This window comes from Notamacropus eugenii, chromosome 5 (genome assembly GCF_028372415.1).
Source record: "Notamacropus eugenii isolate mMacEug1 chromosome 5, mMacEug1.pri_v2, whole genome shotgun sequence".
Lineage (NCBI taxonomy): Eukaryota > Metazoa > Chordata > Mammalia > Diprotodontia > Macropodidae > Notamacropus > Notamacropus eugenii.
The window spans coordinates 38,958,672-38,976,359 of NC_092876.1; the positions used below are offsets into that span (position 1 = coordinate 38,958,672).

The 17,688-nt window shown below is 41.2% G+C and overlaps 1 protein-coding gene across 4 annotated transcripts in view; it reads left to right on the forward strand.

Annotated features, from left to right (window-relative positions):
- PRDM16 (PR/SET domain 16) overlaps positions 1–17,688 on the forward strand; it is a 635,076-nt gene that overhangs the window by 212,740 nt on the left and 404,648 nt on the right. For all 4 annotated transcript variants that reach the window (XM_072608625.1, XM_072608629.1, XM_072608626.1 and 1 more), the window contains exon 2: positions 2,678–3,027. In XM_072608625.1, coding sequence (XP_072464726.1) covers positions 2,678–3,027 — 350 coding nt within the window. The remainder of the gene's footprint in view (positions 1–2,677; positions 3,028–17,688) is intronic.

Below are 17,688 nucleotides of genomic sequence, written 5' to 3' on the forward strand. Positions count from 1 at the left end.
GACAAGATTTAAACCCCGTTCTTCAGACATCAAAATACAGCCATTGTTCTACTGAACCATAATGCCTTTTACTCAACTTTTGGGAAAGTTTCCTGACTTTTAATTCTAGCCTTAGCTCTCAGAAATAATCACACATTCCCTAATTGTACTGGAAAGGGGAGAAAAAAAGGGGGTCCACACCCTTCAGGATCTGAAGGAAGTGCATTGTACAGACAGCGAGTTCCCCAGCCTCATTTTGTTTGTTAGCTCAGTGCAGTTACCAATTCCAGATAATAAGGTGGCATGTTAATTACCCCCTCTCATAATTTACCTCTATTCTGCAGGCATTCCGTGGGGATGTTTTATGGGGGTGTTCTTTGAAACCTAAACAACTCCAGATCCTTAGGGTGGAGGGAAGCAACAGCTGTAGTTTTTGTTGTCGAATTTCTGAAAGGATCCTAGGAGTCAATTAAAAAGGAACCGTTGGCCACTTAAAATGTAATAATTACTTCTGTGAATGCCGCTAAATTAAATAAGTGTTATCCCCATGATTCCCCCCCCCCCCCCAAGACTTTGGTTGCTTTTGAAAGAAAACATTTTGCTAGTCTTTGAGTGAATCTGTTAGCAGCCAGTGTGTGAAAATATTAAATCTGTTTTTTTTTCTTTTTTTTTTTCACTCTGGGGCATGAAAATCATCTTTTCCCTGGGACTTTGCTTTCCACAGTTTTGTATGAACTAGGACACAGGGAATACACCATTGGCAGTAGGGTGGTGGATGGGGAGAAAGAGGGTCAAACTGATTATGTCTTTGGATTATTAACTAGGCTAAAGTGATTTAGGCAGGAATGAAAGTGAAGTGAATGTCCCTCCTTTAATTTAGTACCTCGTTCTCCAAGTTCTCCCTTTTCCTAATTCTTTCCTTTTCCTCTATCCAGTCCTATCATCCCTGCTTTCTTCTCCTCATAGTTTGCTAGCTTCTTCAATCAATTTATACACAGTCTTTCTTAAGCCCCTTTAAGGGCAGGCACTGGGCTAAGTGGTGGGGATACACCAAGGAAAAAAATGTAACTGCCTCTGTCCTCAGAGTTTTCATTCAATTAGTTTGGCACAACATATGACTATGTATAAAATACATGTAAGATAATTGTGAAGGAAGCACTAGAAACTGGGGGGGGGGGTGAGGAAAGGCTCCCAGTTACTGAGGTGAGCTTTGGAAAAAGTGAGTTTTGGTTAACATGGAGATTTATCTCACTTGCTTACATGTTTGTAATGAGGTTGTTTTTTTTTTAATTTTTCACATGGGGAGGGCAAGGGAAAGGTGCGTATGTGTGTTGGGGGAGAAAAGTAATAGCTAAAAATAAAATAAAATTTAATTTAAATAAAAGAGAGTGTCTACAAGGCAGAAGTCAGGAAGGAACACATTCTGGGCATGGGGAAACATCTCTGTGAGAAAGGATGTTGTGGGTGCCTTCCAGTGGGATATCAAGGTCTAGCTTGAAAAGAATCTATCTCTTTGGCATCTGGGCCTCAGAAGTTGATGAAATATATGGCCAAAAAATGTTTAGAAGTTAAATGAGTATTGGGTTTCCCATCATACACATGATTTCACCTTCTGTCTCCAAGGCCATGAATAGTCAGAAGCTTTTATTTAACTTCTTTTAGGATCAGATAAGAGGAAGTGAGCCTTAATTACAGTGTGAAGGCTTTACATTAGATAGAAGGAAGAACTTGTGCATAGTGATGGTTGAAAAGTCTCGATAACAGGAAGAAGTTTTAGAACCCCATACTTGGAGACCTTTAAAAATAGGCTAGATTTTCCTTTGTCCAGAAAGATTTAGGTGTGGTATTGCCAGGAGACAAAAGGATATGTGAGATGATGACCTTTGACTTCCCTACAAACTCAATGAAATCCTTCCCTTTCCGTCTCATGTGCCACTCCCCCTGGTAGACTTCCTCATTCCTCCCAAGAATAAAAAATGATCTGATGTCAGGAAAAAGTTCTGCCTCCACAGCCAGAGGACCTGGGTTCAAACCTTGCTACTTTTATGACCTTAGACAAGCCACAACCTTCCTAGGCCTCCATTTCCTCATTTGTAGAATGAAAGGGCTGAACAAGATGACCTCTAAAGGTCTTTTGAGACTTTGAGCATCCCAGATTCTGACATTTAAAGTTACCCCATGATGGGATGGGATACCTCCAGAAGTGGTGAGCACTACACTTCAATGGAAGTCTTCAAGCAAAGACTGGATGACTACTGATTCAGTATGATGTAATAGAATCCTTTATGAAATATGTGTTGGACAAGATATCTCTTGTGTCCCTTCCATTTCTGCTGTTCCATGATCCTTCCTTCCCTTCCAGGATTTCCTTATAGCCTTGTCCCGAAGGTTTTCCTCTACACTCTCCCCCCCTCCCCCCACACACACTCTCTCATATTTACTTAGAAATGGATTTCTCCACTCTCAAGTGGTAAAGGGAAGATAGAGCTGGTGTTCGATCTACCTTTCATCCACACCATCTGAAGTGGTACCTTGTAGATAACAGGTACTTAATAAATGGTTACAGCACTGAATTAAGACCTAGTTTTTTTTTTTCCATTTTGTTGATAATCCTTCCTTTCCCCAACTCATTTCATGACTTCTCATGTTGTGGGAAGGGTTTACTACTCAGCCTAAAACCCTTCTTTATTTTCTCTAGGTGACAGCGATATTGTAAATAATATGTATGAGACAGACCCGGACCTCTTGGCTGGTGAAAGTGCAGAGGAAGAGACCGAGGACAGCATCATGTCTCCCATCCCCATGGGACCACCTTCCCCCTTTCCCACCAGTGAGGATTTTACCCCAAAGGAGGGTTCACCTTATGAGGCCCCTGTCTACATTCCAGATGACATTCCAATCCCACCAGACTTTGAGCTCCGAGAGTCCTCAATTCCAGGAGCCGGACTTGGAATCTGGGCCAAGAGGAAGATGGAAGTCGGGGAACGTCTGGGGCCTTTCATGACAGTGCCCAGGACCACGCTGAAGGAGACAAACTTTGGATGGGAGGTGAGAACTCTGAGTATGATTGATCACCCTCATTTGTCTTGCGCTCAATCTATTTATAAATCGGGGGATCGAGCCCACTCGGCTGCCCTGAGGCGGGAGGCCGTGGGTAAAATAAGTTGGCTAATGTCACATTTCTCTGGCTTATTTTATACCCTAGCTTCATGACGCCATTCAGAAAACATCAGAGTTTCTCATGGGTTGCTCTGGGCCCCAGAAGGTTGTACTTTTTCTCCTCCAAGAAATGTATCTTTAATGACCTCATGTCTTAAAGAATCCCATGCTTCCCGTATGGCTCATAGGTGGTAAGGCTATATGGTCAAAGTAGTGTACAAAAGATTAATCAGATGACCTATGGATGAGAGTTAGTACCATTTGGAAATGTTTCTGTAGCTAAGAAACTTGAATCTCCTCTAGCCCAAATGGAAGCTAGCCGTTAAAAAAAATCTAGTAGCCCATAACATTCCCCAAATACTTGACAGCCATGAGCTATAAAAAGAAAGCTGTAGCTCCTTCATCCCCCAATTATCAAAGGCTTTGGGGTTTTTATAGGTGTCTGGAATGCCCAATTCCCAGATTAACATTGAGCAGAAAAGAATGAGAATTTCTACCTCCTACTCACCCCCCACCTCCAGAGCATGTTTGTCTTTAAAAAAATCACTAATGAGGTCCAGCCAGAGGTGGTCTACGGAACAGAAGGACACTGGGGCAGGAAGTTGGCTCAAATTTGAGGGATGCAAACTATAGTTACCTGCTGGGATAACTGGAAGGTAGAAGCAATCAGAAAGTCTATAGACAAGGATCTACTGGGGGCTTGACCTAGATCTTCTGAGATTTGCAAGGTAAAAACTCAGGGAAGGGGAAAAATTCTCATAAAACAGTTTTCTTTTCAATTGTCGCTGGCCTTTACACTGTACACAGAAACTAGGATTTAGGCAATTTTTTTTTCAGTAATGATCTTTCCCAAAGAGAAAAGAGGGAATTAAATCTTTGGTTGTTTTATAGCCTCTGCAAGGGTTGGAATGAAGGAAGCTCCTGGAGGAGAGACATAGAATGGAGAAGAAGGAGAGGGAATCCAAAGGAATGGCTACCCCTTTTGGAAACAACCAGGGTAGAGAACCGAGTTAGAGGAATGAGGTCAGAAACAAGTTATACAGTCTCATTTTATCTCTGCTCTCAGCTCTTGGATCAATAGACATTTATTAAGTACTTAATATATGCTAGGCATAGTGCTAGATCCTTATCAAAAAAAGGCAAAAAATAGTCCCTGCCCTCAAGGAGCTCTGGTCTCATCACTTCTGAAATATCAGAGTTTAGTTCTGATGCCATATCTTAGAAAGAACATTGATAAGATTGAGATTGTCCAGAGGAGAGATATCAGACTAGTAAAGGACCTTGAGTCTGTACCTTGTTGTTGGGTTATTTCAGTCATGTCTGACTCTTTATGACCCTATTTGGGAGTTTTCTTGACCAAGATACTGGAGTGGTCTGCCATTTCCAGGTTAAAAGGATGAAGATGGTTAACCAGGAGAAGACTCAGAGAAGAACTAATACCTGTGTTTTGATATCTGAAAGATCTTCATGTGGAAGAGGAATTTGACTATTTGGATCCAGAGGGCAGAACCAGGAGCAATGGGTGTTGGAGTAGGGGTGCCATTTGTAGAGAAACAAATATAGGCTTTTCTTAAGGAAAAGAAAATAAAAGAATCTTCTAACATCTTGAACTTTACTATAGTAGAGTGGACTTCCTGGGAGGGAATGAATTTCCTCTCAATGGAGGTCAACAGAAGCCAATCAATTAAGCATCTATTAAGCACCTACTATGTTCCAAGCACTGGTCTAAACCCTGAGGTAGCAATGTTGTAAAAGGGATGACTTTTTCAGGTATGTGTTGGACTAGATGTCCTGAGGTCCCTTCCAGCTCAGAGATTCTGAGAATGAAATGCCTCCAGTTCACCACTTCTCGATCAAGGGGAGTTTTTGGGAGAGGTATGCCTAAGTCACTCCTTGGTGATGTCAGCAGCTTTGCTACAGGGATGTTGCTTCTTTCAGGAGATTCAGGAGCATGTTTTATGATCTTAACCTTACTATGCCTTTTGCCATGTGTGACTGATTCAAGTGTATTAAAGTCACCCTCTTGGCCCTAAAGAGTTAATATGCTTTGCAAGTATGCTTTGGAGTCACTCAGGTCCTGGAAGACTGACTTATAATTTCTTTCAGAAGGCATTGCCTCCTAAAGAGAGGATATGTCTCCCATTAGAATACTGGGAAATAGTCAAGATTCTTTAGCATTATCAACAGTCATGGTGAAATGTAGCCCCATGATCCCAGATTGTGCTTTGGGTATGTTGCTGCGAAATAGAACAAAGCAAAAAAAAAATGTCAATACAAAAGATGATTTTCTCAAAGAACAGTAAATAGTCAAAAAGCATTTATGAGTCTCTTACTCTATGCTAGGAACTCTGCTAAGTGCTAGAGATATAAAGGAAAAAAAAACCCCATAATCCCTGTCCTCAAGAATCTCTCAGTTTAATGGGGATGGGAGGTGGGGAGAGAAATACCATGAAAGAACTCTACATATACAAGCTTCCTGCATCCAGGACACACTTCAGAGGAAAGTCACCAACATTGAGGGGTATCAGGAAAGGCTTCCTATGCAAGGTGGAATTTTAACTGGAATTTGAAGTCAGCATTGAGAGATGAGCAGCAAGCATTCCAGACATGGGGAAATACAATGTGCAAAGACAGAGTTGGGACATGGAGCATCATGTGCTTGGTTCAAAATGATGTGAGTCACTGTAGGATTTTAATGTGAGAACCTAGATGAATGAATGAGTATTAAGCTGAGTGAATCAGATTTATTTATCCTAGAAGATATTAGAATTCATTTTGTCCTGAGTTTATAATAGAAGTGGATTTTCATCTATTCCTTCTTTCTCATCGACAATATTTATTGAGCTCCCAGTATGTACAAGGTGGATTATGGGTCATACAATAGACCTAGAAGGTACCTTAGAGGTCATTTAGACCAATCTCTTCATGAATGGTTACATATGAAGAAACTAAGGTCTAGGGGAAGTGACTTATCTAAGGTCACACAACTAGAGTCTAAAGCAAGATATGAATTCAGGTTCTGTGACTTCCAGTTTGCACACTCTTTCCACTTTATATAAAGAAAAAAGCTTCCTGACAATTAAAGTTAACACTACCATGAAGATATCTGCAATATATTTCATCCAATGCAACATGAGCTGGTGGAAGGATCAAGGTGAAGGAAAGAGGAGGCAGGAGTTTAGGGGATCACAAGAATTCTGATAGTACGTTAAATGTTTTTCTAGGAGGTGGCAGACAGCATCATATTCAGCGAAGGCATATATTTTTCCAATGAATTAGATATTTGCAATAAATCAAGCACTTGTTGTTCACTCATTTCAGTCTTGACCCTATTTAGGGTTTTCTTGACAAAGACTGAAATGGTTTGCCATTTCCTTCTCTGGCTCATTTTACAGATAAAAAAAACTAACGCAAAGAGGGTTAAGTGACTTGCCCAGGGTCCTATGGCAAGTCTGAGGTCAGATTTGAACTCAAGAAGGTGAGTCTTCCTGACTTCAAGCCTGGCACTCTGCACAATGGCACCTCCACATGAGGCTGCCCCCTCATGTGCCAGTCATCATATGTACTAAGTTCTGGGCACAGAAAGGAAATATTAGAAATCCAGCCTGGGAGTCAAGAAGACCAGAGTTAGAGTCCAGTTTCTGATAGATTTCAGCTGTGTGACCTGGGCACTCAGTATCCCCCTAAGGATGATAAGCTGAAAAACAGATGCCCCTCTGTCTCGGCAGAAACGGCTACCTCACTGGGAGCAAACACCAATGAAATCATAAGCCTGGACCCCAAATGAAAAAGGCACATGATTTTTTGGCTGTGAAATGATATTGACTTGGGTAGAAGCTATTTGCCCTGCCCTTCCATGCCTGGCATTGGGACAAGTAGAATCAAAGGACAGATAGGTCAGGAGCCCTCCCATGAGTAGGTGGATTGGGGATGATGAAGGGTATGTGAATCTGACGATAATCTTTCTCAAGACCTTCAGGGGACTTTGTTCTCATCTACTGTGTCCTGATACAAGTTTCTATTTGCTTATTTTTAAGAAATGGTCCATATCTACATTACTCATTGAATGCCAGAGCTGGTACGAGCCGTTTCTGTTATCGGCCCTATGTGTTGACTCTGTGATATTATTTATTTTGGGTCGGACGTGCGAGAACGTTCTCCTCGGATTTCTGCCCCAGTCTTTTGTTCCCTGAGCATGACCCGACAGCTACCTTTCATGCCAGCAGTTGGAAATATTTGCCCTCAATCCAACGTCCTCAAACAGAGCTGCAGACGCACCCCGGCATTATCTCTTCTGACCTTGTTTTCTTTGAGAGTTCAGCCCTGATTACCTACCCTTCGTGATCCATCTTGTGCCTTTGTTACCATGTGGCCATCCATTAAAGGGGCGAGTCATTGCTGTCATGGGGTGGAGAGGCCCATTTGGAACTGGAGAGGGAGCATCTACACATAGCAACGAAAGGGGAAATTGGAGTTAATAATCCAGATAATGAAGACCAAGCCAACTTTCACTTGAAATAGTTAATTAAATTATGGAAGGGTAGGGCTTTTTTTTTTTTTTTTGAGGGAGAATTAGGCGAGTCACTTAACTGTTTAGATAGAGACTTTAATTCTCCACACCTGGGTTGTGTTCATATAAATAGTTTAATTTGCCAAGTTCACCAGAAGGCTTTCATGTTTATACCACTGATCATCAAATAAGTGTTGACTATTACTTTCATTAGTACTACTAATAGCACCTAACATTTATGTAGCCTTTGAAGTTTGCAAAGCACCTTACAAATATTATCTCACTTAATCCCCACAACAATTTTGGGAGGTGTTATGATTATCCCCATTTTACAGATGAGGAAAACAAGGCCAACAGGGCTTGTGACTTGTCCAGGGTCACATGGCTAGCAGGTATTGGAGGAAGGATTTAGACTCAAGTCTTCCTGACTCCATCCAGGGGCAGCTACGTGACTTAGTGGATAGAGTGTTGGGCCTGGAGTCAGAAAGACCTGATTTCAAATCCAGCCTCAGACACTTACTAGTTGTGTGACCTTAGGCAAATCACTTAGCCCTGTTTGCCTCAGTTTCCTCATCTGTTAAATGAACTGGAGAAACAAATAGCAAAGCATGCCAATATCTTTGCCAAGAAGACCCCAAATAGTGTCATACCTAGTCAGACATGACTGAAATGCCTCTCCAATAGCATCTGTGAGCTAGTGCAGTCAATAACTGTTGGACTTAATCCTTCGGTGACTGTGTGGTCATAGATAAGTCACCTAACCTCTATGACCTTTAACTTCATCTTTAAATGGGGCTTTCTGTAGTTCTGATCTTACTACAGGCACATTATGGGGATCAAATGGGAACATTTTGTAAATCTAAAACATCTGAAATGGTAGCTATGATCATCAACATGATTATAATAAGTTGAACTTTTAGATTTTACAAAGTACTGGGGATGTGATTTAGGGTTTACAAGGTACTTTTCTCACAAAACCCTCTTGATGTGAAAGTGTGGGTTCAAATCCTTCCTCAGACACTTATTAACTCTGTGGCTCTGGGCAGGTCACTTATGATTTCTGTGCCTTGGTGTCGTTATCTGTAAAAACGAAGGAGTTGGATTTGCTGTGCTCTTTATCAATCTGGTGATTGAATTACTTACCGTAAGAATCACCAACTTGATAAATCCCAGGGCTGGGAATGTTCAGTTCTCACCCACTGCAAGCAGACAGGTGCTTGAGGATTGCCTGATCATATATCCTCCTTTGCCCTCCACTAATGACTTTTTTTAATTCATGGGTTTTCTCACAACTTGATCCATCAGCATTTCACTCCATAATAGAAAATATTGAAATATAAAAATGTAAAATGAAGATATGAGAAGTTATAGTCCTATTTCAGAGGTAATAGGATTACAATTTAAATAGAGAGTTAATTTCAGAACCAGAAAGACCTGGGTTCAGGCCCTGCCCCTCATATATGCTGGCTACATGACTCTGGATAAGTCATGTGACCCTTTATCCTATCTGCCCCCTTCCCTAAATCTCTAAGATTCTAAATCCCCATCAGAGATTTATATTCCTAGAAGGGAGTTTTCTCACTGGGGTTATCTACAGCAAGGAAATTACAGGTCTCAGAAAAAAAAAGAAAAGAAAAAGTTTCATTGAATTTTCCATGAGTCACTGCTCAGAAGAATGAAGTTGGAGGCAGGGCAGTGACAATACTGTGTATAGAGCATAGGATGAAGAGGGAGGTGATTTCTCAAACTCTGTCTACTTTAGAGTATGACCTTGTAGAGATCAGAAGAGGTCCTAGGCCTTAGAGACAAATTTATTTGAAGATATCATATTCCTTGAGTGTGTTTGGAATATGTGGATCCACCCTCACTGGTAGTGTTCACGCAGAGGCTGCGTGCCCATTGGTCAGGGGCTTCGTAGTGTATCCCGTTGTTCAGCTAAGGTTGTGCCCATTGGACTCTGGGGTCCCTACTCACACTGAGATTCCATAATAATAGTAAGAAGATTTTTTTATTCTGCTCCATCATCATCAGATTATTTACTTAAACTAGATTTTTGTGCAGCATGGACAAAGGGTGAGTCTTGGAGTCAAAAAGATAGGGGTTAAGGCCTGTTTCTTACATATAGGGTGTGGGTGACCCTAGACAAACCACTTAATCCTCTGTTACCCTCAGTTTCATCATCTATGAAATGGGTGTACTGATAGCACCAAATTCTCAAAGGGTTGTCTATGAGGATAAAAATTTCTGTGAGACTTTCCTTCCACTTCACCTTTGACCTAACTGAAAGCACGGTGCCCAAATGAATTCAAACTGAATTTCAGGTGGAGCCTGTTCCCTGATTTCCAGTCTAATAGAAACCATGTCTCATTTGAGGACATTCAAACATCCCATTCACCAAAACGTAAGGCTTGCTCATTATAACTCAAATAGCTTAAAAGATCAAATAAGACTCATAGAAGGCTACCCAGGACCTTGAAATCAAAGACAGTGCACAATTATTTACTCTGAAAACTTTTCCTTGAGCCAAACAGGAAGAATCATGCTTGCCTCATTTACAAAATTCTCCTTTTAGCTAATTTATTGCCTTTGCATGCTGGCTTCCCTACACAAACTGCAGACTTCTTTTTTTTTTTTTTTTTTGAGTCTTATCTACCCAAACTCTGCTTTAAAATACAGGGAAAATATTCAGACCACACTTCCATTCCATTCCATGGTTGGGTCAGGGTGGTATTTTTTTAGGGGTCGTGGTCCACAGGCAAAGTTATTCACCCCTGTTTCAAAGGGGGAAAACGTATCAGAGTGTTTCCTATATGGGGGAACATATGTGGGCATTTGTGTGTGTGTACTGAGTGTTAGTCTGCGAAGTGAATTTCTTTGAATTCTTGGCTTTTGCTTCTCCTCTTTGGAAGAGGATGCTTCTGAGAGGTCCTTCCATGGATACTTTCACTAGAAGCAACAGAAAAAAATCACAGAATATTGGAGCTGGAACCTTAAGAATCATCTAGTACATACCAACCTAAGCAGAAGTCCCTTCTCTAATATCCTCCAAAGTGGGTCATCTACCCTCCTCTTGAATACTCCAAGATTTGGAGGATATTAGATATTGGGGGATTCACTACCCCCCCAACAAGGTGTCCATACCATTTTTTTGGAATGCTGTAGTGGTTAGGAAGTTATTGTTATTGTTTTTCCATATATTGATCATAAATTTGCTTTTTCCTCCTTAACATGCCTAATTCTATCCCCCAGAATGAAACAAAACACATCTAGTTCTTCTGAATAGCAGCTATGTACAATACAGTGAGACCTGGGTTCAATGAAGCCCCTTTGACAGTTACAAGCTGTGTGGCCTCAGGCAAGTCATTTAACTCTATAAGCCTTGGCTTCTCCACCTGTTAAAAGAAGAGGCTAGTTTGATGATGATGATGATAACTAATATTTATTTTTATATATTTTATCTATGATATATTTTATATACTTATATATTATGTATATTTATATATCTTATGTAACATTTATTACATGCCAGACACTGTGCTAAACCCTTTACAAATATTATCTCTTTTGATCCTCACAACCACCCTAGGAGGCTGGTACTATTATCCCCATTTTACAGTTGAGGAATCTGAGGCAAACAGGGTTAAATGATTTGCCCAGAGTTACACAACTGGTCAGTATCTGAGGTTGGATTTGAATTCATGGTTTCCCTACTCCTGGCCCAAATCTCTGTGCACTGTGAAGCCCTCTAGCTGCCCCACCTTGGTCCTACAAAAGGAGGCATTCTGGCACAGAAAATCATTTTTGATCCATATTGTCTGTGTGACTTGGGGGAAATCATTTCACCTTCACAAATCTCTGTTGATTCTTCTTTAAGAAGAGAATGCTGAACTAAGTGGCCTCCAAGGTTCCTTCCAAACTTAAAGCTATAATCCTATGATGAAGACCAAATTCTTCTTGGGTTTCACTTTCCTGAACTGTAAAATGAAGCGATAAGGTTTGATGACCCCCTAGAACCCCTTTGTACTGTACAACTATGACCTTGAGTGTTGGTGGTAGAGTCAAAGGACAAGATGGATTTTCATCCTGGGCTCTGCCATTTTATTCCTTTGGTGAGCCTAGGCCTCAGTTCCCTATCTGTAATTTAATGTCATTGCACTAGATGGACTCTAGCTACCTTTATTAGTATTACAAAGGGAAAGCTGAGATGAGGACTTTGGGGTTCTGAGTCCTCCTCCAGCAAATTTGGCAGCGTGCCAATCTCTGATCGGGGAAACACTGTTGTCTGACTCAGCGCAGGTAATGGAGACAGGGGAAAGGAATAGATGACCTCTCTCTCGACCTCTCTCTCTCTCTCTCTCTCTCTCTCTCTCTCTCTCTCTCTCTCTCTCTCTCTCTCTCTCTGAAGGTTTCTTTCACCTCCCTGATTCTGAGAGTCTGCAAATCCCATGGGGATCCTTTCCCAATACACTTCTTGTTTTAAGAAAGAAAAGTGATTAAGACATGAATAAAAAATATGTCGTATACCAAAACGTTTTATTATTGAGTTTTCAGAAAATCATATCATCTTTTCTCCTTGTCCCAACCCACAACCAGAGAAGATTCTGGATAAAATAAATGTGGAGGTATCTTCATAGTGAGAAGGAACAGAATCCAATTCCAACCAAGGGGGACTCAGCTGGTGTCTGAATTTCTGAGATGCTCTGCCATGCTAGAGTAAACCCTAATGGCCCCTGGGAGGGGGTGTTTAAAGGATTTTACAAAGAAGCTATGATGCAGAGAGAAATACACGGTTCGTAAGAACTAGCTGAAAGGCCTCAGAAAACATTCAGGAGTCCCAGGGGTTGAAATGGAATTGAGTCAAATTGGATGAAGGATTGGAAGAGACTTGGTCTAGAAATCATGTCTGGGCCCAGGCTCAATGAGCCACCTTATATCATGGAAGGAATGAGGATCCCATCCCTATTGCTGCAGTAGAAAGAGAACTGGACCTAAAGTCAGCAGAGACCTGGGTTCAAATTCCAACTCCAATGCTTATGACTACTGTTATCCTTTGCAAAGTTTTCTCAACCTTCTTGGTCTGAATTTTACCATCCGTAAAATGGGTACGGTAATATTTGTACTTCCTACCATCCAAGGCTACTGTGAAGATTGTAATTCATAGGATAAAGAAACAAAGGAAGGAAGGAAGGAAAGAAGGAAAAAAAGGGAGGCAGGAAGGAAGGAAGGAAAAAAGGGAGGCAGGAAGGAAGGAAAGAGAAAGAACCATTTTATCACATAAGTACAGTCATGCAAAACATGTTCTCACATTGGTCATGTCTAAAATACTATAATAGAGTCAGGATATCCTTGTTTATATCTTGGCCCTGACACTTAATGGTCCTATGTTGCCCTGACCAAGTCAGTGAAATAATATTTTTAAAGTGCTTAGTATAGTGACTGGAATATAGTAAATGCTTAATAAGTGTGTTTCTTTCTTTCCTTCCTTCCTTCCCTCCTTCCTTCCTTCCTTCTTTTAGCTATTCATCTATAAAATATGGATAAGAACATTGGCACAGTCTATCTCACGGGTTATCAGTTGACCCAACCCATTTCTGGAGCAGGAAAAAAACCAACTAGAGCCCACCAAATGGGTTCCTCGTTCATGGGACTTGGGAGAGTCAAAAGGATCTCACAAGAGGATGCTTCCCACCCATCTTTCGTTTATTTAGTTTTAGATTTCTTTATTTATTTTTCCCTCCATCATTTGTTTGAGAAAAGAATGCCATAATCGTTAAAGTGCTACGTAAATGTAAGTTATCAGAAGGATGGTGGGGGAAGAGAGAGAAGAGGGCAAGAGTAAGGGAGAGAAGGAGAGATGGAAGGAGGAAGAGAGAGAAGAGGTACTGATCTCCGTTGGTAGAAGGTATTTTCTCATTGGGAGTTCCCTATATCAATGAAATCATATATCTGGTCTAAGAAAAAAAAAGTCATCCCTCCTCACACTTTCTCTATTCTTATATTTCCTTTTCCTTCTTGTACATTCTGTTAGATCAGTCCTCAATGGATCCCTAACTGAGAACACCAGTAAATGCAGGGGTGTGATCCCTTGCCCCTGATCATTAGTCATGGGTGTGGTACGGCACAAAATAGCTAATATTTCTTCTAAACCTTTTCACCATCTCCCCAAACCTTCCATGGTTCCCCTTACCCCACCTTTTTACCTGAGATCTTGACTTCATATTTCACTGAAAAAATGGAGGGCATTCATCAAGAGCTCTCTCTTCTCCCCTCTTTCTTATTTCTTATCACTGATATGGCTTCTGCCACTCTTACCCTTGTCCTCACATGAGGAGGTGGCCTTACTTCTTACCAAGGCTAACCTCTCTAGGGGCTCAAGCTATCCCATTACATCTTGTCTCTTCCAATAGATTGCCCCCTCTGCCATCCTCACTTTATCACTTATTTTCAATCTCTCTTTGTCTACTGAATCCTTCCCTACTATCTACAAAGAAGACCATGTCCACCCCCCATCCTCAAAAAGCCTTCGCTTGCTCTTCATCCTGTAAACTGTCCTCATATTTCTTCTGACTTTTGAGGCTAAACTTCTTGAGAAAGCTGTCTATAAAAGGTGTATACACTTTCTCTCTGATCACTTTCATCTTAATCTCGTATAAAACCTGGCTTCTAACTTCACCATTCCACCAAAATTACTTTCTCCCAAGCTATCAATGATCCCCTAATTGTCAAATCTGCTCACCTAGATATCTGTTAGTTAATATGCATTTATTAAGCACTTGCTGTGTGTCAGGCACTCTGTTAAGTGTTAGAGATACAAAGAAAGACAAAAAGAAAACCACATTGTCGGCCCTGAGGGAGCTCATTATCTAATGGGGAGGAGATGACATGCAAAGGAACATGTTCAAACAAGATATATGCAGGGTAAGTTGGAGGTAATCTCTGAGGGAAGGTACTAAGCTGTAAGGTTAAGGAAGAGTGGGAAAGGCTTTTTGCAAGAGGTGAGACTTTTGCGGATTCTTGAAGGAGCCAGGGAAGCCATGAGGTAGACCATCACTGTCTACCACATTTATGCACTCACTGAGAGGGCCAAGAAGAGGCCAAAGAAAACACCAGCTGAGGAAGAGCCCAAGATCAACAGGGCAACCTCATGGCTCAATGTGTCAGGAAGGAAACCAGTATCCTCCAGGAAAAACAAAAACAGTGCTGCTGAATTGGTTTTGGACAGTCAGGTGTTTCATCTTGCTACTAGGACGCTAAAGAGTGGGGGAAGACCTGGAAGGCATTGGGTTCATTTGGTAAACTGGCCATGGGGACCTTCCTGGAGAGGCTAACTCAACTCCTCCAGAGCTGTTAATAGCCACCGATGTCATGGCCTTTTCCATTCCTTTGCCATTAAAATGAGCATGTCTTGCCCCAGGATAAAGCCTGGCTAGGAAAAACTTGGCACTGAGCAGAAGAATAAGCCCTTCCCTGAAAAACAGGGCTGAGGATGGCTCTTCCCAAGTTGTTAGAGTTCTAGCGATGCTTAGAGTCAGGGAAGCTGAATCTAGCCTTCACCATTTATTTATTAATTCTATGACCTCAGGACAAGTCACTTCATATAAAATGAAGGGGATGGATTAGGTTCACTCTAAAGCCCCTGCCAGATCTAAATCTAACATCCTATTTCTTCTGATTCTAAATATCCATAGGAAGTTGGGGAAATATCCACATTAACAAACTACTAAGAAGTTCTTCCTCCCTGTTCATCCTATCCCCTTGACAGTTACAGACCAGAAAGTCAGATTAAAAATATTTTTAGATACATGAGTGAGTTTCTAAGAGTTTGAGATTATAATTCTGAAGGGAAAAATTTTGGGAAAACAACTTTGAAATAGACTGCCTCCTTCACCTGGAGACTCTGAGTTGGAAGAGAGGTTAATGGATTATGGATTATGGAAAAAAACAAGGGTCTCCCCAGCTTTCCTTCCATTAGCCATCAGCTCTTGGGGAGTTAGGCCCAGGAGACACAGACACAGACATTGTTTAACATAGTCAAGGATAGATGGAACATAAATTTCAACTTTATGAGAATTATTTTTTTCCTCCTATCTTGAACTTGGTTCCAATAGCTTTTGTCATATCCTTGGACTGCTCATCTACTGCAGAATAGCTCTTGGTCTTGTATGGTTGTATCAGCTCCCTCTACATCTATATATCTTAGATATCACATTTTTATCAGATACATTTTCTCCAAGTTTTTTCCTAGTTAATGTTTTCTTTCTCATCCTAATTGCATTAATTTTAGTTGTGCTGAAATTTTCCAGCATTCATTGACTTCCTTTATCTAGCACGCACGTATGAGTGCATACCCATATCCAATTCTCCTCTGAATTTGGGGCTTTCATACATAAAGGATCTTTGCAGGATGGAGGTAGTATTAATAATGTTAACATCTCCTTTCTGTCTTTCATTTTCCCCATCCCCACTGAGAGCTCAGAGTTGCAGAGACATCTGACTACAGAATATTCTTATGGATAGAATGATCTTTGATACTAAGTGGCCAACCATCTTATTTTTATTTATTTTTCTAATTAAAAATCAGGAAAAAATAAGAGGAACACGTGGGGGTGTTGGTGGGAACCACAGATCTGAGTAGTGGGGGGCAGAGGAAGGAGAATAACTCTAAAGATATATCTGTAGTCTGGTTCTGCTGCCATCACTGATGTGTACGAGTTATTTGAAAAGCTTTTTCAAAGACTTTTAAATCTAACAGCAGGATTTCCCCTCCTTCATTCTCCCCACACAAAGTATTATACTTGGGAGAAAAACCTTTCATGATCCACTGTTCACCCACATAAATTCTCTATCTTAGGGAGTCCTTATACCATATGGTCCTTTGCTACTTTTCCCCTCTAAGGCAAAGACAAGCTTGATTTCAGCAGCTCAGCTTGGTTCCTTGCTCCCCGACTGCCTAGAAAGGTTTATTTTAGGCTGAAGACAGCCATGGGCCTGTTCCCTAATGAGACCCCGATAGCCCTCTCTCCTTGCCATCTTATCTGAATGGTGATGTTGGAAGAAGGGAAATCAGAGGCGGGGGGGAGGTCACTGATGAGATATTATCCAATGAGCCATCAAGATAGGCTTCTTTTTTCTCTAGCATTTTAATTAAACAAAACCAAATCCCAGACACTTTTCTTTATTTCCCCAAAAATGTCCCCTGACATCAGGTTAGACTTTTTTAGACCACAAATACCATGAAATCCTGTACTATCTTAGGCCTAGCTCTGAAACATGGGTATATAAGGAATTTATTTTTTTTTTAAGGAGAGAGAGGGAGAGAGTGACTAAGAATACCTCACTGATATTTCTCCTTTATTTCCTTAAGGGGCAATAACCCAGTTGCAATGCGGCAGAGGGTACTTTCTTTAAATAGAACATTCTGATTCACAAGCACAAGAAGGAAATAAATATTTTCTTTTCATTTTCAAGAGACATCCACGAATAACCCCGTTTTTTAAATAGTATTTTATCATCCACATTTTTTTTAAAAAGAAAAAAAACTCATAGGAACCATAAGAAACCCACCCTTCAACCCAAGAATGGTTTACTTGTGACCTAGATATTTGAAAAATAGCATTAGGTTTGTCAGAAAGGATGGAGGGAGGCAGCCTACTGTCTTCCTCTGGAATGCGAGCTGGCTCCCAGCTCCTCCCCAGGCTGCCTCTGGGAACGGAGGGGCTCAAGAGACTTCTTTTCGAGGAAACTGATCAATGAGGATTATACATTAAGGGAATGTAACAAAGCCACCTTTAATCCTTCTGGCTCACCCCCTTGTTGAGTCTGGGCCTGGATGGGGCCGGGATGGCCTTGTCCCCCGGCTCCCCTACCTAGCTAAGGAGACTCAGGATTTAAAGGGCCATTGGGCCAGGGTTTTCCATTAGGCTCTCTGCTCAACGCCCTGAATCAGTGAAAAGAACAGGAACCCCTCCCCTCTCTCCCCTCAACACATGAGAAGTGGTCTGAATAGGGAGTATCTGGGGTTGGTAAAACCTATCTCCTGC